Source organism: Balearica regulorum, chromosome 2 (genome assembly GCF_011004875.1).
Source record: "Balearica regulorum gibbericeps isolate bBalReg1 chromosome 2, bBalReg1.pri, whole genome shotgun sequence".
Lineage (NCBI taxonomy): Eukaryota > Metazoa > Chordata > Aves > Gruiformes > Gruidae > Balearica > Balearica regulorum.
Window position 1 is genome coordinate 74,000,570 of NC_046185.1, and position 21,969 is coordinate 74,022,538.

Genomic DNA, 21,969 nt, shown 5'->3' on the forward strand with positions numbered 1-21,969 from the left:
ATTCATGGTACTTTTGTTTGCCAATTAATTTGAAAGCAATTCTTACAATGGGAAGAGTAGCTTGGCTTGGTTAAGCTGGCATCTTGTACTACACAGTAAAAGGACAGAGGCAAAACCCTTATATAAAAAAAAAAATAAAAAATTGCAGTTCGCAAAGTATCAAGGTCTTTGGTGCCATTCTAACCTCACAATGTATACACCGGTGTAACTTTATCAGCTCCACAGGGATGATGTCATCTTCTCCAACAGTGTGTCAGTGAAATAAGAAACAGGTCCTTTCAACATGCAAGAAGGCCTAAACCTTTTGTTTGGTTTTCAGTGCTGAAACCCTCCCATGTTGATAAAGTAGCCCCGCTCTATTTAAAAGAGGGAAAAAAAGAAAAGAAAAAAAAAAAGACTGAGTATTGGGAATGCATTCAAAAGGCAGTCCCTGAAAGAGGAAAGAGTTTTGAAATTCTCCACAGGCGCTTTGCTGTTGTAGTTGGTTGGTGCACGGCCATGGCAACCCTGCATGCCCCAGGGCATCCCTGTGGCCATGGAGACCCATGCTTCTCCTGCTTCCAGTCCCTCTAGATGACATTTCACTTCCCAGAGCAAAAAAAAAAATTAAAAAAAGCCAAGAGGCTACATTCAAGCCCATCCTGGCAGCGGTCCAAAGGAAAAAACCCAAACAAAACACAAGCCAACAACAAAGATCCACAGATTGGAAAACTGCTGACAACTTAAGTAGTAGGAAGTTTCTGATGATCCAAAAGCCACTGTGAAGCCCAATTAAAAGGAAAACAACAGCTATGGTTGTTCAGCTTGGCCAGGCAAGGAATAGCTGACTCAATCATCCTAAAACAGGAGAGGAATGCACCTTTTTGTCATGCATGAAGAAGGTTCAAAGAAAGAAATTAAAAATACACTTTTCCCCTCCACAAAAAAAAAAAAAGAGAAAAAAATTATCAGAAAACATTTTTCTAAGCGTTACTTCAGTGCAAAGAGCAACTATGCAGATGAGAAGACACTCCTACTCTTTCTTCCTTTTTTGAAAATGATACTTTAATTTCTACAGCAGCAGTATTTCAGGTTGGGTTTTTTGTGGCCTTTTTTTTTCTGAAGCATTTCATTGCTCTTTGTTGGTAGAGCAAACGTCCTGCTAGCTTTTATGTTTAAATACATGCTTCAAACAGTTTTCAGGTTATTTGGTTTTAGACAGAGAAATAAGTCCCAGATGTTTCACCGAGAAGTTTTCCACCAGGAAATTCACGGCCCTTCCAGATGTCTCAGATATCTAATAGTCCAAAACTTATTCTTCCTACACAACAGCTATGAATATTTTCTTTCCAACAAATTGCTTACCGGATTATTATAAATGTATCCATAGGTTATGGGTGCAGATGGATTTAGGATCATTTAAAAGAGTGAGCAGCAATTAAGTCTTCCTAGTCCTTGCATCTTAGAAGTATTTTGCATATTCTCTATCCTTGCTTGACATACTAAGGCAAGCAAAGTTTGATAGAATGAATACAATTAAAACACACCCAATCTGTATTTAAAATTATATGAAGTAGGTCAAAATGAGGGTTTGTTTCCATTTCTATAAGCCTCTCAAATTAATATTGTGAGTGGACTGTCTTGCTGTACCTTTAATGATGTGAAGACCTATAAAATATTTTTTAAGTAGCAAGATGCAGAACCTCCGACGGTCATGATTTTTCCGCAGCCAGTACGTCATGTGTCTCTGCTTTTCCTCATCAATAGGTAACTTTCCAATGTCTTGCAGGCAATAACTGTTGTCTCTTTCTCCCCTGGCACAGGGACTAACTACCTTTGCTAACATAGTCACTGTACCGCAGTTATCAGCGATCTTCCCTCTCTAATTGTTTACTGTGTTAACACGATCCAGTTAAGCTATCAGCAAGTGTTCCCGACCTTCAGGCCTTAGAGCTCCTACTTCTATTTCAGACCTGAGCAAAGGCTCACATACCCATCTAAGAAAAGAACACTACTTCTTTTTGTAGTTTTGTCTTTTTTTTCTCCCCTCTGAGAGCGGTACAGGAATGCTAAGCAAGCAACACTGGAAGGAAAAATTAATATCACGTGCTTTTTCTTAAATAGGAAATATGCCAGCTGCCATCTTGGGCAGCACTATACAAGACTGGGTTCGCAGGTTTATTTAACATATCCTTGCCTGATTATTCTGGCAGCAACACCTCCTACTCCTCACAGAGATACAGGCACAATTCCCAAAGAAGATACTGAGACTCCACGTGGCCACCTGTAGGAAAAGGCAGATTCGGCGCACGCAGACTGCTCAGATTGACAAAAGAAATGTACTAGGAAATACCAAGCAGGAAAAGATGAAAGCCCTGATTTGTAGGGAGCAAAGAAAAAAGTAAGTGTTCTCCCTCACTGGAACGAGAGTCGAATCTCATCATAATCATGGTTACACACTGACTTCTTATTCTCACCATAAGCCCAGCTCTGCCACAAACCTGCACACACAATTGTCTTCAATACCTCCTGCATCTCAGAGCAAAGTAGAAAGCTCTGGCAATCTAGGATTTGCTTAGAGTATGTAATTTTGTTTAGCTCTGAAGGCAGTTTGTTCTTGTCTCAATTTTTCCCTGAACATATTCAGGTAAGACAATCTTTAACAGAATAATATCTTATTTTTTAAAAAATAGACTAATTGTAAGAAGTCTTATCTTAAGCTGCACTAGCAAAAAATTTAAATATCTTGATTTTATGTTTATTGGGGCATAAAACACTTTTAGTACAAGAATGAAATGTATGATATTTCTCTTTTACTCTCTTCTTTTCCAGTTAGACATAACATTTATGATATGAAATTGCACTATGTTTATAATAAGAAATTGCACTGATGAGTAACTGGATGAGTAACTGCAAGCCCTATGCACCAACAGAAAAATTAATACACACAATTCATTTGTCCTGACTGCCCTTCCAGAACCACATGAAAATATTGATTGCTAGTGAATGAACGTAGTCCTTCTTTAGAAACAACTTATTAAATAATCAGGCTAGGGGGTTGTAAACAGCCTACAGTATAGATCTGCAGTCAATTTCTACTATACTTTCCAATTGTTATATAAAGTGGTAACCACAACCAAAGTGCAGCACTGCATACAAAAGCCAGCAATGCTGCGAGTACATGACAGACAGAAATCCTGAAAGTGAAGCTTTGCTATTTAAGCTTATGCAGGATCTCTCAACCCCAGCACTGGGCTCTCCCCATTAGCTTTGGCAATGGTGGATTTCCTGTCTGGGGTAGACCAGGGTAGCAAAAATCATCCTACAGACAGCATCTGCAATCTTGGCAGCTGCAGGCACCGGATGCCAAGTTTCAGACCCTTGCCCAGCCTCCGCCTGCCTCCCTCCTCCTGCCCCTTTGCTACACTCAACCTAGAAAGATTGCCTGCGGCCACAGGCCCCCAAAATGCCTGTGCAGAGGTTAGTGGGTCCTAGCACAGACAGTGCCTGTCGCAAAAGCAACCTCCGCATCTCCAGTCTCACCACAGGCTGCCTGGGCAGAGGCCAGGGCAGCAACCACCTCAATCTCTGCTAGGCAACAATCAAACTGTGAGCGAGGCACAGTGCCAGGCCATAAAGGCACAGCTGGCCACCCTCCTCCAGAGAGCTGTCAGCAAGGGCAGGGAGATAGCACACACAACAAGGGTGTAAGGCCACATCAAGCTACACCTACATTTCTGTTTGAGCTGGTTTTAATTCATTTGAATTTTAACAGATTCACTTAATTAGCTTGAGTTTTGGTTTAACACCTGATGTGGTCCCCAGTGACCTTCTGTCAATTCTTACAGGAGAGGCAGTCAGAGGCCAGCTGTGCCATCACCAGTGAGACGTGGGGCTCCTCTGGAGAACATCAGTGGATTAAAGATTTCAGCTGTTGGGCATATGCAGTAACTTTTTCATCCCAACAGTACTGAGATGGTCTAAATTTTAAAGATATTTCTGCACTTCAATGGCCCCGTGAGGTGTGGGGGGAGCAGGGTTCCCTGCTAAGCAAAGGCAACCATGCAAGCAAGGGTGACAGGAACAGCTCTCAGTCACTCAGTTTGGTAAGGCACCAAAACAGAAAACTAAATCCATAAAACAACCATAAAGCTTACGTAACTTTAGGGCACAGAGGGTCACATTGCAGAAAGGCGTATAAGAGCACCTCAGCTTATAAATGAAAACATAACACATCAGGGACTGACCCAGGTGTCCCTGCTTCCCTCCCACTACTGCCTTGGTTGGAGTTCAGCATCAGTTGACAAGTCACACTTGAGAACAGTGGTACATTTAGCACAAAATATTCAAAAGATTCTTTTCCCTAGTCATAGACCTTATTTTGGGTGCACCTTTTTGGTACACTATCTGGTACACAGATGTGGAGGTTGCTTTTGGGACAGGCACTGTCTGTGCTAGGACACAAGTAATTCAGTAATTTCCATTCCTGAAGGGTCAGCTCTGTTTGCTAAATGACGGTGGCACAATAACGAGCTGACCCTCCTTTGGCTGGAGAGGACATAGCGGTTACCAAAACCTCAACAGGATGCTAAGAGAAAGGAATCTGTATTCATTACTGCCTATGGTTAAACTTGTGCTGAGAGTACTTTTGGCTTATAAACCACGCTGCTGAGTTACACATGTCAAGCTTCACATAGCTCTATAATCTTTGGTAACATTTCGTTTGCCTGCAAACCTAAAATAGTATTAAAAATTGCAACAAATTCCATGCAAAGCCTATAGCAGTTGTTGGCTGAGTGTTATACAAGCCTAAATGATGGCTTGTGACAAAACAGCCATTTCAGTACCAAGTAGGGTGTAATTTTTTTCCAGGAAGGAGGAAAAGCAGAAGAACTATCCAGTTCAGGCAAGTACAAACCGGAAACTGATTAGTCTTATATTATGAAGACTGAATAATTCAACAGCATGATCAAAGCACATTAATGAAACATAATGAAACTTACTGCTTAAGCTGTTGCTTCACTACAAAGCACTCTTGCAAAAACAACATTTGAGAGTTGAGCTGAGCAGCATGTTAAGGCCATGCTCAGGGCCCACAAGTCCACCGCATCCACTTCAGATGACTCCAGCTTCCAAGAAAAATGCCTCCTCTGACACATATCTAGAAAACATCAGCGGCGATAGCTAAGCAACTAGAAAAAGGGCTTCTAAGTACCAGTCATCCATCACCATGCTATGGAGACACACAGGAAAATACCAAAATTACTTATTGTAAGGTCTGGTCTGGAGTCAAAGTATTAGCCAGAACTGTGTCATCAAGAGCACGGACAAAATATCCTCACCTCTGACAACTGTCCCATTACAATCTGGTAAGTAAGACTAAAATTAACTAAAATATATTTGTATTGAGAGCACCTTACACATGAAGAGAGTCTCTCACTACATATGCCAACATGGTGTACTCCATTAACAAGTATTTTTGCAAGCAAATCTCTTCCCATCAGTCATTCTCTATGGTTTCGCCTAAAAACTGAGAGTGGCTCAAAAAATCTTGTTCCCAAATCAAATGTTAAGATTAATGTGATATTTTTATTTAGGTTCCCATTTATATGCTCCTTTCTCTACTTTCTTCCAATTTAAATGATTTAAATTGCTATAGCAAAAATTTATAGTTTTTTAAAATGAGTTTCTACTAATTAATATGATTCCAAATATCACTAGCATTCCAATAGGCAACACGACAGTTAAAAGGCTCCTAGGCCCATTAAAAAAAAAAGCACATCCCAAAGGCAAGTCTCATTAACACCCTCCCTGCATGAACTATATAATTCAGCATGCCAAAATTAGGGTGATTGCAGCCTGTGACATATTGTCAAATATCACCACTGTCCTGTACATTGGATTTCTATTTTTAATAAAAATGTGGAATGGTCTACTCTCATTTAACAGCGACAGCCCTCTCCTGAGAGGTAAGAAATGGAGATATAGGTCCCTTCAGGCAAAGGAGGAGACTCAACGTCGGCAAGAGCTCCGTTTCCAAATCAGCTGCTGAAGCAGGTATTGACATCACTACCATGACAAATTCTGTAAAACCTTTCATCCCAAAAACTTTTCCAACAAATGTTCAACTAACTAGTTTCAAATCTGTGAGGTTTACACTAGAGAAAAAAATAGTCCATCTAGATACAGTTTTACGGCACTAACTGGGCATTTTTACTACATTGAACTAGTATATTAAAACCATAACTTAAACAGGTTTGATCTAAGATACATTAAGATGACACTGTTTTCCTCACAGCAAATTTAGACACTTTGACACTAATGAGACTATTTTTTTCCTCCAGACCAATAAAATAGCTGGATTCATTCGTGAAATGAGTTGTGAAAGTTTCCTCAGGGACTGGCTCAGGTATAACATTTATTTCAGGGAAGCTGTAAAGACTTAATATTTTTTGTTCCAAGCAATAGACATATTTTAACCTTATTTTCATTTAGAGAAGCTTGAAGAATTTAAAGACAGCAAAATAATTCCCCTGCCCCCAAATCATAAAATAACAGAGTAAGTACAAATCTATTTTCTCCCAGACAAGAACAAAACAAGGTGCCAATAAAAGCTTGTTCATCAGCTTAGTACTTTGTTTTGCTTTGTATGGTTTTAGGAGACTATGCTAAGGGCACAATGGAACACCCAAAGAAGAACTGCATAAACAAAATGTTAAGTCTAAAATCTGCCAGCAGCAACACTGGTATTTAAACTTCACGCCAATTTTGCCATTAGGAGACATTCCGCTGAAGAGCTTCTCCTGGAATCCCAGTGTCGCTGTCCTCTGCCCACCCACCTGCTCCGGCCAACAGCCCACGCTCCAAAACCTCTTGTGTTTCTGGGAAGAAGGAATGGCTATTGTCCAAGAGTTAATACAGGCAAGAGAATATTTATTTTGCATTCCCACTTCTGCCACAAACGTACATGTGCGTCCAAGGGCAAGGTAGCCTTTGTCTGTATTACAAGAGTTTTGTTTGTTTTTTTCCTTGTGTAGTAGTGTAGTAGCTCTAACAGTTCTATCCATCTGCGTATAAGGGCTTCAAAGCTTTAACCCTCCTAAACTCCAGACAGAAGCTCTTCACTCAGTGACCTCAAAAAAATTACAAGTCAGATTTATGCTACCCAGTGCAAGCATCTCTGCAACTACCAGTACATGTTTCCCAAATGTAACTAAGAAATATGGGCATGAGTGCACAGGGCTTTCAATATTAGGTTGTAATACACAGCTTAAGGGTAATTTCATTACTAGCTTATCTTTTTGTTAGCACTGCAGGTTATGGCAGCACCCTTTTCATAGACAGCCCTCCAGAAATTGTTTCTGAGAATCAAGAAATCACACTACTACTATTTCCAGGTTTTAAATAAGCACTTTTCCTGAAGAACTACAGCCTCTCCCCAAGCTAATTTTCTTCTACTGTTACTTATGGTGGAAAAAAGGAGCTGGCCCTGGTTACTTGAGACAGTTGACCCATGCACAAAATACCCATCACTATGGTTTCATCCATCAGGAGTAAGGAAGTAGTTATCATCAATGCCCAAAACCTGTCTCCTTAAGGAGGCTGACTTACAGCCACCCACAAACCACCATCACTTCTAAACAGCTTGCACCTCCTGCTACAATGCAGGCTGCAATACTGAAAAACAGCAAGGGGAAGGGTAGGAAGAATAAGAGATGGCACAAGCACTACTGTGCTACAGGGGCCTTTGTAATTGCCCAAACACTGCGATGTGTTTTATATAAACATTCTGTGGCTGGGGATTTGCACTCACCTCCCTTCTCCACAATAAAAACAAACTGAACACAGTAATTAGCTTCAATAGCATCTGATTAAGTAAATAGGTTTTTCCGTTTCCATTAGTAGCTCAAAGACAGACACTAATATGAGCACCACTCAGGTCACTGCCCAGTGGTGACAGTTTTACAGCCAAGCCAAAATAGGTTCCACTGCAACAGCAAACCCGAGAGTCAAATTCCCTGGTAGGACAGGCACAAGGTTACACAAGTACACTGTCACAGGCTATGGTAGGAACACTCATGCCAAATCACTCAAATACTTCCCCAAGCAGCTAATTACAATTTCTCACAACAAATGCTATCAGTATTTAACAGAGATACCTGAAAATAAACAGGAGTTTCCATTTGCTAGAACGGGTTCTCCTGCAAAGTGTCTTGACATAACACCTATTCACAAAGTAACAACTGTGAAAGTACAGTCTACAAGAGATGCTAAATTTGGCTAACACCCTGCTCGTGCCTGTATTACTGTTTCAGGGCCTGGAAAACCTTACAGATCATCCGGATTTTTTTTTCTTCTCATGTATAATCACCCCAACTCCATCATCCTTTGGCTCTCTTTGGAATCTGCCTTTAGAAATAACTCAAACTATAGAAATTATTAGTAGCCACATGGAAATACAGCATGAGATCAGTTACTTCTTATTTTAAATTGTCAAACAGCCAGCCCGTTAAAAAGTAACACACAGGCATGACTTCAATATTAACCTCCCATGACTTGACTTATTTAGAAGAAATGAACAAATAACTAACATCAGAAAACAGAAGTAGGTATAACATTGCTTTGATTGCATCAACATATACACACTATTGTCCAAGAAAGCAATCTTTTTTACAGTCATTGTTTGTAGTTTATTTTCCCTTCCCTGATTTTAACATCTAAACACAGAGACTGAGTACTTGGCAGCCTGCATCCCATGCCAGTTCCTTCAGAAGAATTCACTGAGGAGAAAGGGTTTTTTCATTTGAATATTTCTTCAGACTATATTTTATGGGTTGGTGCTTAATTATCTCAGAGATTTAGATTATTGCTTTTATTACAAGAAATCTAATTTGGTAGATGAAGAATATGAAAGTATAATTTTAATCAATCTCCCTTGAAACTTCTTAAAATAACACTAGCTGATGACTACTCATGAGATAACAAGCTATTCTCCCCTCATCAGCTACATATATCTTTCTGAAATATTTGCTGGAGTATCAGTGACAAACCATAACAACATAAAGGAAGTAAATATAGCTCAACTTACGCTTCACTGAAAAATATTTCTAATCTTTTTCTCACTCCAATCACACCTAGCAGTAATGATTTCCAAATGCTGTGGGCTGTTTCCAGTGGCTTTCCTACAGAAGCAACATCAATCTAAGTACGGTTTTAAGGCAAAAACACTTTCAGCAGCCTACAAGAACTATCAAAGAATTTAATGCAGCAGGTCACTTATTTGAGGTGTAACCATACTAACCAACTTCGTCGAATTAAGAAAAATACCTTGTTCAAGATAAAATCCTAGAAGTCACTGGACAGCATTCTGCCTATTACCTTTGTCAACTTTTAATTATGTCATGTAACCAACAAGCTGCCAAAGCTGAGTGCAACTGATAGCACACAGCATGTCTGAGTAAAGCCTAATTTTAGCCTGCAATTCAATCACCACTCTTACAACGGCTAGGATTAAAGCCCAAGACAGCCACGTTACTGTATATAGGCCAATGCAATTACATGTTGAAACATGTTGAGAGAACGTGTTGGTTAACTGGACTCAATGTTGGGAGAAGCAGCAGTAGACAGACAGTTGCTCTGTGCTAGCGGATGTCTTTTTTATTGTCAGAGCGCAGAATCGCATCTCGCCTATCTTGATTAACAGCCCACAAAGAAAAATATTAAAACAAATGACAATTTTACTCCAATGCCTTTCAATGTGATTTAGTGCTCATGGAAGACAATGTTTTGACAACCTTGAAAATCAATACCCCTTTACCTTCATTGGCAGCTCTTCAGATGACTTAGCTTTGTCAATGCCAACTTTAATCAAGCCCCTAAAAATACTGCCAATGAGGAGACAACTCTGTCCTCACCTCGCACACTCCTAAACTTCCATGCTGAGGTAGCAGTTACAGGACCTGTTTTGAAACAGCATTTGCAAGGATGTTTTTAAATACCTGGTTTCTGTAACACTAAAAAAAACTATTTTAAAATTTCTTTTCTTCAAGCGAAGAAGTTTTTATATATTCAAGTGTTAACTCTTAATTAAAAAAGTTAAGCTCTCACTGTCTTTTTAATCTTCAGGAGTCACATTTTCCCCTACAACTATGTAGACTTTTTTTTTAAATAAAAAAAAAAACTAATCTTGCTGTGCAACAGACAGCTTCAGACTTAGGAACTAATGTTTTGAAACTATCAAAACAAAACAAAGTGATACCACAAAGTGATACTACTTATCCTCTAGGATATAGCTAAATGAGCTATCAAACAGTAATGACTTTCATACACTAAAACTGGAGCTGAATACTAATCAATGATGTGAGGAAGAGTAAGGCTGTGTTTCATTACCAGTTTCCCAGGACCATTAGTCTTTTTTGATACAGCTTCTGAAAACTAGCCTAAACTGTGTTCTCTTCATCTTTGTACAGATGAACATTAGGAGATGTTTCCTTCAGACCCACTGACGAGGGAGAAAGATTGCAAGAAATACATACACATTCTGAAGACTTTCAAGCTCAAACACACACTTAAATTAAGGCACATCTAATTAGCAAAAAAGAATATCTGCATCTTGAGATAGTTCTCTCCAGCAAGTGAAAGAAAAGCACCAGAAAAACTGAAAAATCTGAGAATCTGATAGTAAGTTAAAGATATGGGCATACCCTAGGCTTAGCATGAACTCACATTCATAACTGCGGTGGCTTTTTTCATCCACATTTCAAAACCAAGCAAAAAAAAGGTCCATTGAGAAGGCAGAAAACCTAAAAGCTTAATTAAGTAGCATCTGAACTCAGAAACACAGCCTGAGTCTCAGAAACTATACTCCTTTACCTTCTAATGGATCAGGATTTTCTTCCACCACTTCCCCCACAACATTCAGCTTCATCAGAAAAATGGCTCATTTTCCTTCTTAAGCCAAAATCCAGTCTAGAAGAAGCTTCTTAACTACAGTAACATACACATAAGGCAGAATAACACCCAGTAAAACCACCATACAGTAGCTGAAACAATACTGCAGACCAGTTAACTTTTTAATTAGGCTAAAAGAAACAATAGTTGAACTCAGCATCTAAACAAGAACACAAGGCAAGTATAACAAAACTAAATGCATTATTTTCTATAATTTATGCTCACTTCTGATCAAAAATGTTGAAAGGGGACATAAGCAAGCATAATGAGAAGTATTACAATATAAAATGAAGACTGCGTAACACAGGAAGGGAATGCTTGGGGCACAGGCAAACAAAACGGTGCGTACTAAATCCAGAAGGGTTGTACTTCTTTCTGCCTTGTACAGCCACAAGAAAAAGTGTTTCATGTATTATAATCAAACCAGACAAAAAATTCACAGTAAAATGAGAGCCCTTCAACTGTGACCAGCAATGATCATTGCAATACATTAATCATTTAGAATAATAACACAGGTTAAATCAGTTACATCTGTCTGAAATAAAATACCATGTTTTACTTATACCTTGCTTGTCCACTTGCAAATAAAATCTGCCTACCTTACTTGTGGTCACTGGAGAGTTACAGGCCTTCTGCATTTGTAAGAGAAGCTTGACTCAAGTGGTAGCTTGATACAGAGTACTTGAAAGAAAGAATGATGAAAACAAGGAAGAAACATGTGTAGAGATTGAAAAGCACAAATACTGTAATTTGTCCTAGCAGTACCTTTTCTTCTCAGGCACACGGTTTTTCAAAAAATGCCCATTTTCAAATCACATTACAGTTTCCTATATGCCTAAAGGAGATAGACGAAATGCGCTTCATGAGGGAAACTTTCGAAATTCAGAAGGCACTAGCCTTACAACCAACACACTTTCATAAGCAGACACAGGTAAGGCTGCAGCTCACCTCCTTTCATTGGCATTCACCACTATCAGGCTGTTCAGTCCTTGCACCCTTTTGAAAGTGACCAAGTTCAAAAAAAACCACCCAAAACACCCAAAAACCAACACATCAAAACACAAAGAAAATCCCACAAATTCACTTAACTTTTGATAGGCAATGGTCAGCCACAGAGGTCATCATTGCCTGTGAGGCAGGGCAGCACAGATGAGCCCCACAGCTTCAGAAAGCTCCCCTTTCTTCCAAGGGTCATAGAAAATGGCACCATTTTCTTTCTCCCCCTTATTACTTATTCCCTCTTCTTCTCCAGCTGCTCACCACCTTTAACTGCTTAGGTTCTGCAGGAGTGCTACATCTCTCAGGTGCAAAGAATAAAGCTCAACAGGTATCCTTAATTCTCTGTCTGGCAAACCTCAGATACAGACCGGAGACCCCCACTAGAGACACAAGACCTCCCATAATGAAGGGCAGAGGACTCCAGATTTTTGCAAGCCAACTCCCTCAAAATGTTAGAGGGGGGGGGGGGGGAACCCACACCTTTGTACTCCAGGGACGTGCTGCTGGGGTATGGTAATAAACAGAAGGTAGATATGTAGCTCTTTTGATTTCTCCACTTCTCATAAAATGCCAAGTGTTTCTGAGTACTAGAAGCCTATTTATGTCTACCCCACAGCTAGAACAGGGTCATCACTGGTGCTTTGGAGAAAATTCAGAACTTCTGTTTCACCCTGACAAAAACCAGGCGCAAGTCCCCCTTTGGCATTTCATTAGCACAGATGAGATTCCTCTTGGTGTCCTGATTGCACGCCCTGCTATTATGCTTTTTCCTTGCAAACTTTGCTGTAAAATAGCCTTGTAGTGATGAAGTGAAAAAACAGACAGGGCATGCTTTTTCAGCTAGCTTTACCTTGCACATGACCCTTGCATGAGCAAACTAGCTGGCACAGTTATGAGATCTACAGCTGCCTCCTTTGCCAGCCCCCAAATCACGCCAGGTGGTTCACAACAGACATGCTGAGCAGCCCCACCAGAGAGGGGCCAAGAACTTCATCTTCTCCTTGCTAATAAAAAGCCATCAGAAAAAGCTAGACAGAAAATCCCAGGCAGCTCACCAGCAGCTGAAGCAGCTGCTTTACCTCTGAAGCTGTTAGATGTGGCTGCAATAGTATATTTACAATTCTAAAGAAAATACTTATTTTCTCAATTTCACTTACAAAGGTTGAAGGGCTCATTAGTAAATCTGAGGCAACTAGCTTCAAAAAACAGTGCTGAAAGGTCTCTTATTTTTATTTTTGAATCAATGTTACTTACAATTATCTTTTTAACTGGCACAGTCCATAATTTCTAAAAGCAGAAGATAGAGCAGAAACCAAGATGAAGGTGTAACTTTCTTTCCTAAATAGGGAAATACAAACTATCTCTAAGTGCATTTTATTCCAATATAATCATGCATGCTATGTACAAGAGGAAAATTGTATTGTTTTATCTGTATCAATAGAGATAAAGCAACACAATTTGTTTACCTACACAAAGCACAAGATACAGTTTACTATTTTTGTGGCTGACAACTATAAAGCTTCAAACCATACACACCCCTCCGCGTGTAATCACATGTACCTGACTTCACTTTCTATTACAACTTATTTGTGCAGCTTTTTCTCATCTTCCTGATATCAAAAGTTTAACCTTTAGTAAACACAAAGCAAGACTGTCCAAGTCTCATTTTTCCAAGTATATATTCTTTGCCTTAAAAGCCACTCTAGAACTACAACTCAAAGGAGATGAAGCTGCTTTTCAAGTCACCTCACTCTTTGCTATTCAGCCTACTGAGTACTACCATGTAAAATGATGACCTATATCGCCAAAAGATTAATAATAACTTGTTGCCCTTGTTTAGCAACAGTGACTAAGCATCCAGGATCAAAATTAGCAATTTTCTAGGACTTTGTAATTCAAATAAATATCCTACTCACAAAATGGATAGAGGTTCAGTTTAGAAGTATGACTACTGAAGTCAAGTACTCATACTGAAAGTACTGAAAGTAAAGGAAAAGGTCTAAGCCTTTTTTTTTTTTTTCTTGTTAAAGCATTCTTAAAATGCTGGGAATGACAGAATTACTTCTTTTTAAGTGTTTGGAATTGGAAACTGCAATGCATTTTTTTAATATATATGTGTTAAGCTGATGACATGTGGAAAGTGAACTTTCAAGTCTCACTCACCTTTACTTCAATAGTTTCATACGCCAGATGGTTGCAGATGTTTCTAGGTAGCTGGGCCTACTAGAGAGCTTACTGCTACTTTTGTCCCAACTTGTTCCTCTGCTAAAAATATGTAACAACATTCCTTGCTGTCTTATTAATAACTGTAATACAATATAAAGTTAATATAATACAATCCAGGTGGTGTGGAAAGTGATGACAGAGGTGTGCTAACTGGCAGTCTTTCCTCTGAGCCAGTAACGAAGTAATATCTTAGCACATGGGTATGGCCTACTGAAGCACTGTTTACCAAAGAAGGTGTATAACCCCAGCCTAGACCACTTGGGGTAACCGAAAAATACATGACACCCTGTGAAAGAGTAGAGGTACCAACCTGTCCTGGCTGAATTCCAGTCAGAGAAGTGGACTGTAAAACCAAGTAGCGTTGTCATAGGTGATAATGTGATGGATGGGGCGATTTACAGCCCAACCGCCTTGCATACAGTTGCACAAGTGTTGTAATACTCATCCGCACGACCCAGGGAGTGAGACCAGACAGAAAGAAAAGGGACTCTCATTTAGACCCTAATTACTAGTGAGGTAGGATGGCTGTGCAAGCACTGGAAAGAGAAAACACCTCCTGACAGTTTTTAGAACTTTTGTTCTTATTTTGGACAACATGTGAAGAAAAGGAGATTGCAACATGCCAGGTCCCACGTCTTTCTCTGACCATTCCTCCACCAACATAGATATGGACTGAAGTAGTCTTAGTCTCTTGCTAACTGAAGCCATTAACAATCTTCATACAAAAATTTTGGAAGAATCTGGAAGAAAGGAGGTTTTCAAAACAACTGCGTTTGGAAGAAAACATCAAAATTTGTAACTGCAAGTACAAGACTTGGGATATGATAACAGCAAGGTCTAACCTATTTCTATTCATCTCCTTTGTTTAATTACAAACCTCCAGTAAACGCATGATGATGCAAGTTCGCAGAGGCTGCATCTGACCAATCTGTGACTTCAAAATTTAGTGGTACCCAGAGAACTACCAGCACACTCACTCCCATCATTCTTGACACTGAGCTAGACAAAGACTCTTGAGCTATGAGCATCTGAACTGAGAGAATTGCAAGAGAGAAGGGTCAAATTCAAGAATTAGATCTCTGGGATAGGGCTGCTCCCCTGCTTTTACAATACAGCTTTTAAGCCTAGATCAAACAACTGAACTGAACTATAACTTGCCCAAACTGTAACTTGTCAGGAGAACCTTGCAAGAATTTCAAAGGCTTCTTAAGTTAAACCGCCAGAGATAAAGCCCAGCATTTGACAGTTACTTTGTATCTGCTGTATGGGTATCTCTACTCCTTTGAAGGCCCACACCGCACAAGACAATAAGCTGCTGGAGACTGGGCAGCTTTTCACAGTTGTGCTTTTGGGCGGGTGTTTATACTCCCCTCAGAAGACTGTTTCTCACAGGACTCTGATACAGCTTGTGCTTTCAAATCAGAAGACAGAGCTGGATCCAACCCTTCTGCCCTCATAAATTCAATCACACATGAGCACTACAGGGTCAATTTCTTCAAACATGGGATTCTGTCAGCTCCAGAAACACTTGGCTAGACCCAGAACAGTTTCGAAACCTGCTGGAAATAACTGTTGTGTTAAATCCCCTCTTCTCTCACAGGATGAGAAAGGGCTAATGTCCACCTGCCTCAGGGAGAATATGAAAGACCTAGGCGTCTTGACAGCCCTCAACTAAAATATTCCCCAGTTCTCAGGAGTGACATTTGCAAAAGATGTCAGCCAGTTTCCCCTTCCTGTGGGTTCATCTTCCCCAGGACAATGACGTTATTCCAGTTGCCATCTTCTGTTCTTCAGCTCCCATGACAATCATAACAACCAACCCAAAACCATCTCTTCAGAGAATGGCTGCTGTATGTACCACTGCCTCCAGCCAGATCGGGATCCAAACCATCCTCTCTTCGCCTGCTTCTCCCTAGCCTCTGTGCACCAAGGCATTTCTTAACAACATTGTGCTTCAAGGAAACCCAGGGAAAAGGAGGCAGTTGGTAGGTTTTCCAAGAGCAGAAAACCTGAGGTTGATGCCAGAATATAGCCTGGCACCAAGTTCCATGCCAGGACACAACCCAGTGGAACAGCCCCTGCTATCAGTTTACATCACACTATGCCCCAGAGTCAGCCTTGGCTTTAATCTAGGGCTAAATCACAGCAGCTGAAGACGGAAATCTGGACGGTTTCTTTATGAATGAAACTCCCAAATCCCTCTAGTGCTCATTGGATTTATTTGCTTATACCACTGTTTTTTGAATGATGCTGTTCCTAATTACAAATTCTTGGAAGAGATTTAAACACAGAAGTTGCCTCCAGTTATCTCAGAGGGAACAGGAGGTCAGAACAGCTATCCTTATAGCACTATATTCCCCTTTCCACCATGACCACCAGTACACCATACGCATTGTGAGATTTCTTCAGTTTTCTATTATTACACAAAGTATTTCAATTACATTTCCTTGATAAATTAGCATGATTTCCTACATTATTGTAAAAATTTATTTCTTACAGAGCTGCCCCAACACTGAACAGTAATGTGGGATGTGAAAACAGAATATGGCAACATACTCAGCATGCTGTAATTATATGAATAAGTTATAATGAAGAAGATCTCTAAAAAAAGCACACCACTTGACATCGGCCATGTATATATATCCACTCTCCTGAATGACCCTGTGTCAGCAAGTCGTAAGTATCAAGTAACTCAAAGCAATTCAAAACCAACAAACCCAAAGTACCAAATTAGATTCAAAGTGCATTATTGGCACTGGGCCTGAGCCACAAATTTAGATCCAGTTCTGAATTTTCCCAAGGTTCACAGAAATGGGCAAAAGGGACATCTGAATTCAGAGTCCAGACTAGATCCCATTCTTGTTCATACAACAAACAGTAAGAGAGACCTAAAATCCTCAGAAACAAAGCAGTAAAAGCCAAATCCAAGATGGCACCTTAGGCAGTCAAATCAATATAAGCAATCCACAAAAGCTCTGCAACGTGGCTTAGTTACTCAGCAAGAGTTTGTAGATGTGTCTAAAAATACCATAACAGAATTTGTGGTACTTCATTGCATCGACAAGTAAGATGGTTTGTCACCAAGGCACTGGAAACCACAGGGAATACCCAAGGCAAGCGTTCCCAATGGCAGTGCCCTGCCCCATGGGGTTCAGTTCAGCACGTGTGCTGCACACACGAGGCAGAACTGAGCGCAACCCAGCGTACTGCAAGCTGCTTTATCCAGAGATGCGTCTGAAGGGAAAGATGTGTGCACAAAGAGAAGTGGGGAGGGGGAAAGGGTGAGGGAGGAGGTTACAATTAGGCACCTAATTCCAAGCGAAAGAAGGATTGCAGGCACCTATCGTCTCAGTTTTCCCTATCACCTGGTTTAGGTGCTCCACCTGATCCAGATATTTGAAGCATTCAGGGCAGTAAAGCCCACCCTAGCCAGTGTTCATGGAACTCAGACACCTAACTTCCCTGCACTCCTCCACAAGGATCTAAATATGTTGCCACTCAGAAGACACTTTATAAATCTAGACTTGCATCCGAACTCAAGTATACTTGTAACTTTAAACAGAAGAAGTAGTGAAACCTACATATGAAATCAACAGTTGTACTTCCAAAGAACTGGACTAAAGAAATGCTGCCCTTTGGAGTCAAACTATAACATTTGTTGGTTACAAAAAAAAAGCTACTAATGGCATACTATGTCAGGTCAGAATGTCCAAGCATTTTTCATCTGAGTTTTAAATGGTTTTCTTAATAATTGTTTATAATATTTTATTTACAATGACTTGCAATATACAAGTTATTTTATTAACTACAAAAATACTGTTGTCACTACAAATTTCAATCCAGCAATGGCGAAATCTGACACCCACTGAAGTGAGCTGGATTCCCGCTACTGACTTCACTCTCTCAAGTACATCCCACAGCAGGACCTTGTCCATGAGGAGATGTACAAACCAGCTGGTGATTTGAAGGCAGCAAGCTGGCACCTCTGTTCAGAGAATAAGTGAATATTCATCCAAGTCATAAGATGATAACTTAAGAAATGATGAAAGAAAATCAGCATTGATCATTCGATCTTGCTGGCAAAAAGGTCAACAATTTACAAGATTTCAGGAATGATTTAGACATCAACATTACTATGAATTCAAGCTATAAACTCCTAAGTGTGTTTCAAGATATTTTGCTCTAGTCACCATCACAATACTAAATGGACCATCAATCCATTAGATCACTAATTTTCAAAATAATTACTCAATCAAGCCTCTAATGTGTCAACATGAACTGACACCTGAATTTCAACCCATGCTCTGCTTTGACAACTGCATTCCTCTCAAATCACAGAGTTTGATGTCTGGGAGAAACAGCAAAATCCTTCTCAGTCAACTAATGTGGTCATCTTCTAGAGACCAGGTGAATACAGTCTTGAGGAAAAGCTGCAGAAAAAATACCCCCACCTCCAAAAAAAGAAAATGGAAAGCCAGTCTTTAAAAAGCAACACCAATCAGTTGGTTCTACAAAATCACACACACAAGATGTAATGCCAAACACAGAAAGGTTGCACTAACTGCAAGTAAACAGAAAGAACTAAGCTTCCAGTATAACTAGTAAACAAGTCTAATCAACCCTTTATTTTTCTTCTTTGTACAAGCTAAGGGAAGGCCAAGAGACATAATTAAGGTATTCTAGAAACAGGCCCTGGTTCTGCAAACACAAAGGTAACTGTAACCATGTAAGCATATTTCAATGAGCCTGCCCACATCATTATAACAGCAGAAACAAAATGTTTGCAAGAGTCAGAACCTCAGATTAACAAGTCATTGGGCCAGGTCTTGCCTTTAGCAGAGTAGCCAGCTTTCAATAGGTGGGTTAACAGCACCTTAGAGACGTACACCATCTTTCATACAAAGTCTCTAAGTCCAGTTTCCAAACATTAATTAAACTTGAGAAACACGCTGCATGCTGAAACACAGGGCAGGAGTTAAATGTATAGAACTGGCCATGGATTTTGGGTGGCCCCTAAGAAGCTAAACCGGGAGGGGAGGGGGCAGCTTTGGTTAGTATGTTACAAAAAAAAAAAAAAAAAAGCCAGGACAGTATTCAAAGCAAAGCAAAAGCAAAACACAATACAGTGGAATACCCTTGAAAATGAGGTTGAATTAACTGTAAATCCAGATTTTAAACTATCTTTTTATTTACTTCATTGGGTGTTGGAATCCATCCTGCCCTTCTTTTAATTAGCTCTGACTCCAAAAAAAAAAGCCTCCCTTGAAAACAATGGGACCAGTCTCTGAATTGGGGACGACTGAGCACATGAAAACAGAATTGACCCAGCACACCAAGAGCTTCCAAAGGTTTTGTGCATTAGGCAGAGCTCTGTTCGCTGGATGCTGTATCCTTGGCAACTATTATGCGAGAAACCGTTCTAGAAACGCAAAACTTCTGTCTGCTCCAAGAGCTTTTCTCTGAAATACTTTTATGGGGTTTTGGATATCCTTAAGTCTAAGGGCACACACAGCCCTTTGTCATCTTCCCACAAGCTCCCAAGAGCAAGTGATAATACAACAAGTGACGTTAAGAGAGTATTTTCCTCCCAGTTCATCAGAAGGCGAATAAAAATTTTACAACTTCTACTTTGTTTTCTTCTGGGAAGAAGAAAGAAGTGGGCATTTTTCCTTTTTTCTTCAGTGCACTCTGCAGAACTAATGTGCAGATACAAGATAATAATGAAAGGACATTATTATTTTGTCAATCAATGGCATTGCTTTGAAAACTGAAAATTCAAGGATCATGCCCGGGTGCCTGACTTCAAGGGCAGAACTACACATGCTAGCATACGTATTAGAAGAAGTATGCAAGAAGAGATAGGTAAGATTTGACAAGGGCCATGGCAGTAACATGCTGCAGCTCTTCGCAAGAGGAACTAATAGTACCAATTGTTTCAAGGGCAGCAGACACACTGCTATTTTTACCAAAGCCCTTGCTGTAACTGCCTAGCTCATTAAACCTTACCACAGCAAAGCTCGGATCCTGCCTGCATGACCACGCTCCTCGCAGCTCAACTGTCCTTAAACAACACGTTATTCCTCAATATCCCCACGCATTCAGACATTGCTAGCGAGGGACAGGCATGTAGTATTTGACACCCAACCAGGGCTTTGGTTTGGTGGTGTGGTTTTTTTTCTCCTGAGGAAAACGCACAACAGCTAGCTAACATCAGCTAATGCAGAGGCGGTAGCTGCCCTTGAAGGCGTTTGGGAACACACAAGAGCAGCGGGGAGCTCCTCCGGCGTCCCCCCGGGCCTCTCCCCAGGACTTAAGGAACTATTTATGCTGCCGGGGCGAGGAATAGCGCCGGCGGGGCACGGGACCTGCGCCCCCCGCGCTGCGGAGCAGCCCCTCCGCCGGGCGCGGAGCCCGGGCTGCCGCCCCGCCGGGGCCGGGGGCCGCCCGCCGCCTTTCGGACAGCCCTGCCCGCTGCCGGGCTCCCGTGGGGAGGCCGCTGCCCTTCGCCCGGTGTCCCCCACACCCCCACCCTCCCCTGGTACCTTCTGCGGGGCGCGGAGGAGGCGGTGCACCCCGGCCAGCTGGGTGGCGAGCGGGATGTCCTCCCGGAAGGTGTACAGAGGCGGCCGGGTGGGCTCGGGGAAGTTGGTGCTGTTGAAGGGGTCGGTGTCATCCAGCAGCTGCACCCGGCACACCAGCGTGGCCATGGCGCATCCATCCACCGCCGCGGCCGGGCGCGGCGGGGACGCGGGCGGGGGAGACCCCCAAGTCACCGACACCGAGGTACTGCGTGCGTGCCCGTCGCCGGCTGGGAGAGGCACTCCCCTCCTGGCCGCAGCCCCCCCGGCGCAGGCTGGCCGGCCGGCAGCCTCCCGGCTCCCCGAGCGAGCGCCGGCAGTCTCACAGCCGCCGCGCCTCGGGGAGGCGGCCCATGGCCCCTTCCCCGCCGGGATCCACGAGTGCGGGCGCGCTTCAGGCCGAGAAAGGAGGCGGCGCCGGAGCCGCGAGGCGCGGGCAGAGAAGCAGCAGCGGCGGCAGTAGCAGCAGCGGCGAGACCTCCCCCATACCCGGCCGCTGCGCGCCGAGCGGGCAGCGGGACTGCCGCGGCCAGCGCAGACACCCCAGCAGTGCCGGGCAAAGGGCGGCCAGCGCCCCCCCGCGGCCGCCGGCGGCACCGCTCGCAAAGGCGTCCAGGCGGCCCCCTCCTCCCCCGGCCGGAGGAGACCGTCCTCCCCGCGGCGAGCGGGAAGGAGAGTCCACCCGGGATCTCCCGCCTCCGCCGGGCCGGGCGGAGGGGGCAGAGAAAGTGATCGGGGCCGCTAGCTTCTCCCGCTGCGGCAGGGGAGGGGGAGGACTGCAGAGGGAGGGTCCGTCCCTCTTCCCTCTCAGAGCCGAGACACCTTCGCCTTAGGGCGGAATAACGGTTGCTGCCCGGGCGGGTGAAGAAGGGCGCGGGAGTCGCCCCCGCCGTGAGGGAAGCGGCCGCGGAGGAATGGCGCGGGCAGGGTCAGCCCCTCACAGTGCGGCGGGGCGCAGGGCCCCCCACCCCAGATAGAAGTACGCTTATACTAAGCTCGGCCTTGCTGTCACAAACGTCCCAAGTGTCCTAAATGTTTAGTGTAATATTTATCCAGTTTGAAAAGGAAGCTTTAAATAATCCCTTCTTCAAAAAAAAATTTAGAAACTGACCTGAAACATGGGTATTTACCAAGATTGTTGGGTGGTTTTCCCTGTATTTACCATTGGGGTTCTATGTACCTGGGGTTCATTTGGCTTCCCAGAGCGTACGGCCTGGGCGGTCTCCCCACCCAGGAG

At 42.3% G+C, this 21,969-nt stretch overlaps 1 protein-coding gene across 12 annotated transcripts in view; it reads right to left on the reverse strand.

The window, feature by feature from the left end:
- Window positions 1–21,280, reverse strand: part of FHOD3 (formin homology 2 domain containing 3) — a 427,406-nt gene extending 406,126 nt beyond the window's left edge. For 5 of the 12 annotated variants that reach the window (XM_075744719.1, XM_075744713.1, XM_075744720.1 and 2 more), the window contains exon 1: window positions 20,697–21,280. In XM_075744719.1, coding sequence (XP_075600834.1) covers window positions 20,697–20,861 — 165 coding nt within the window. In that variant the 5' untranslated portion in view covers window positions 20,862–21,280. The remainder of the gene's footprint in view (window positions 1–20,696) is intronic. The other 7 variants (XM_075744725.1, XM_075744716.1, XM_075744718.1 and 4 more) reach the window with 2 other exon arrangements.
- Window positions 21,281–21,969: the final 689 nt, after the last annotated feature.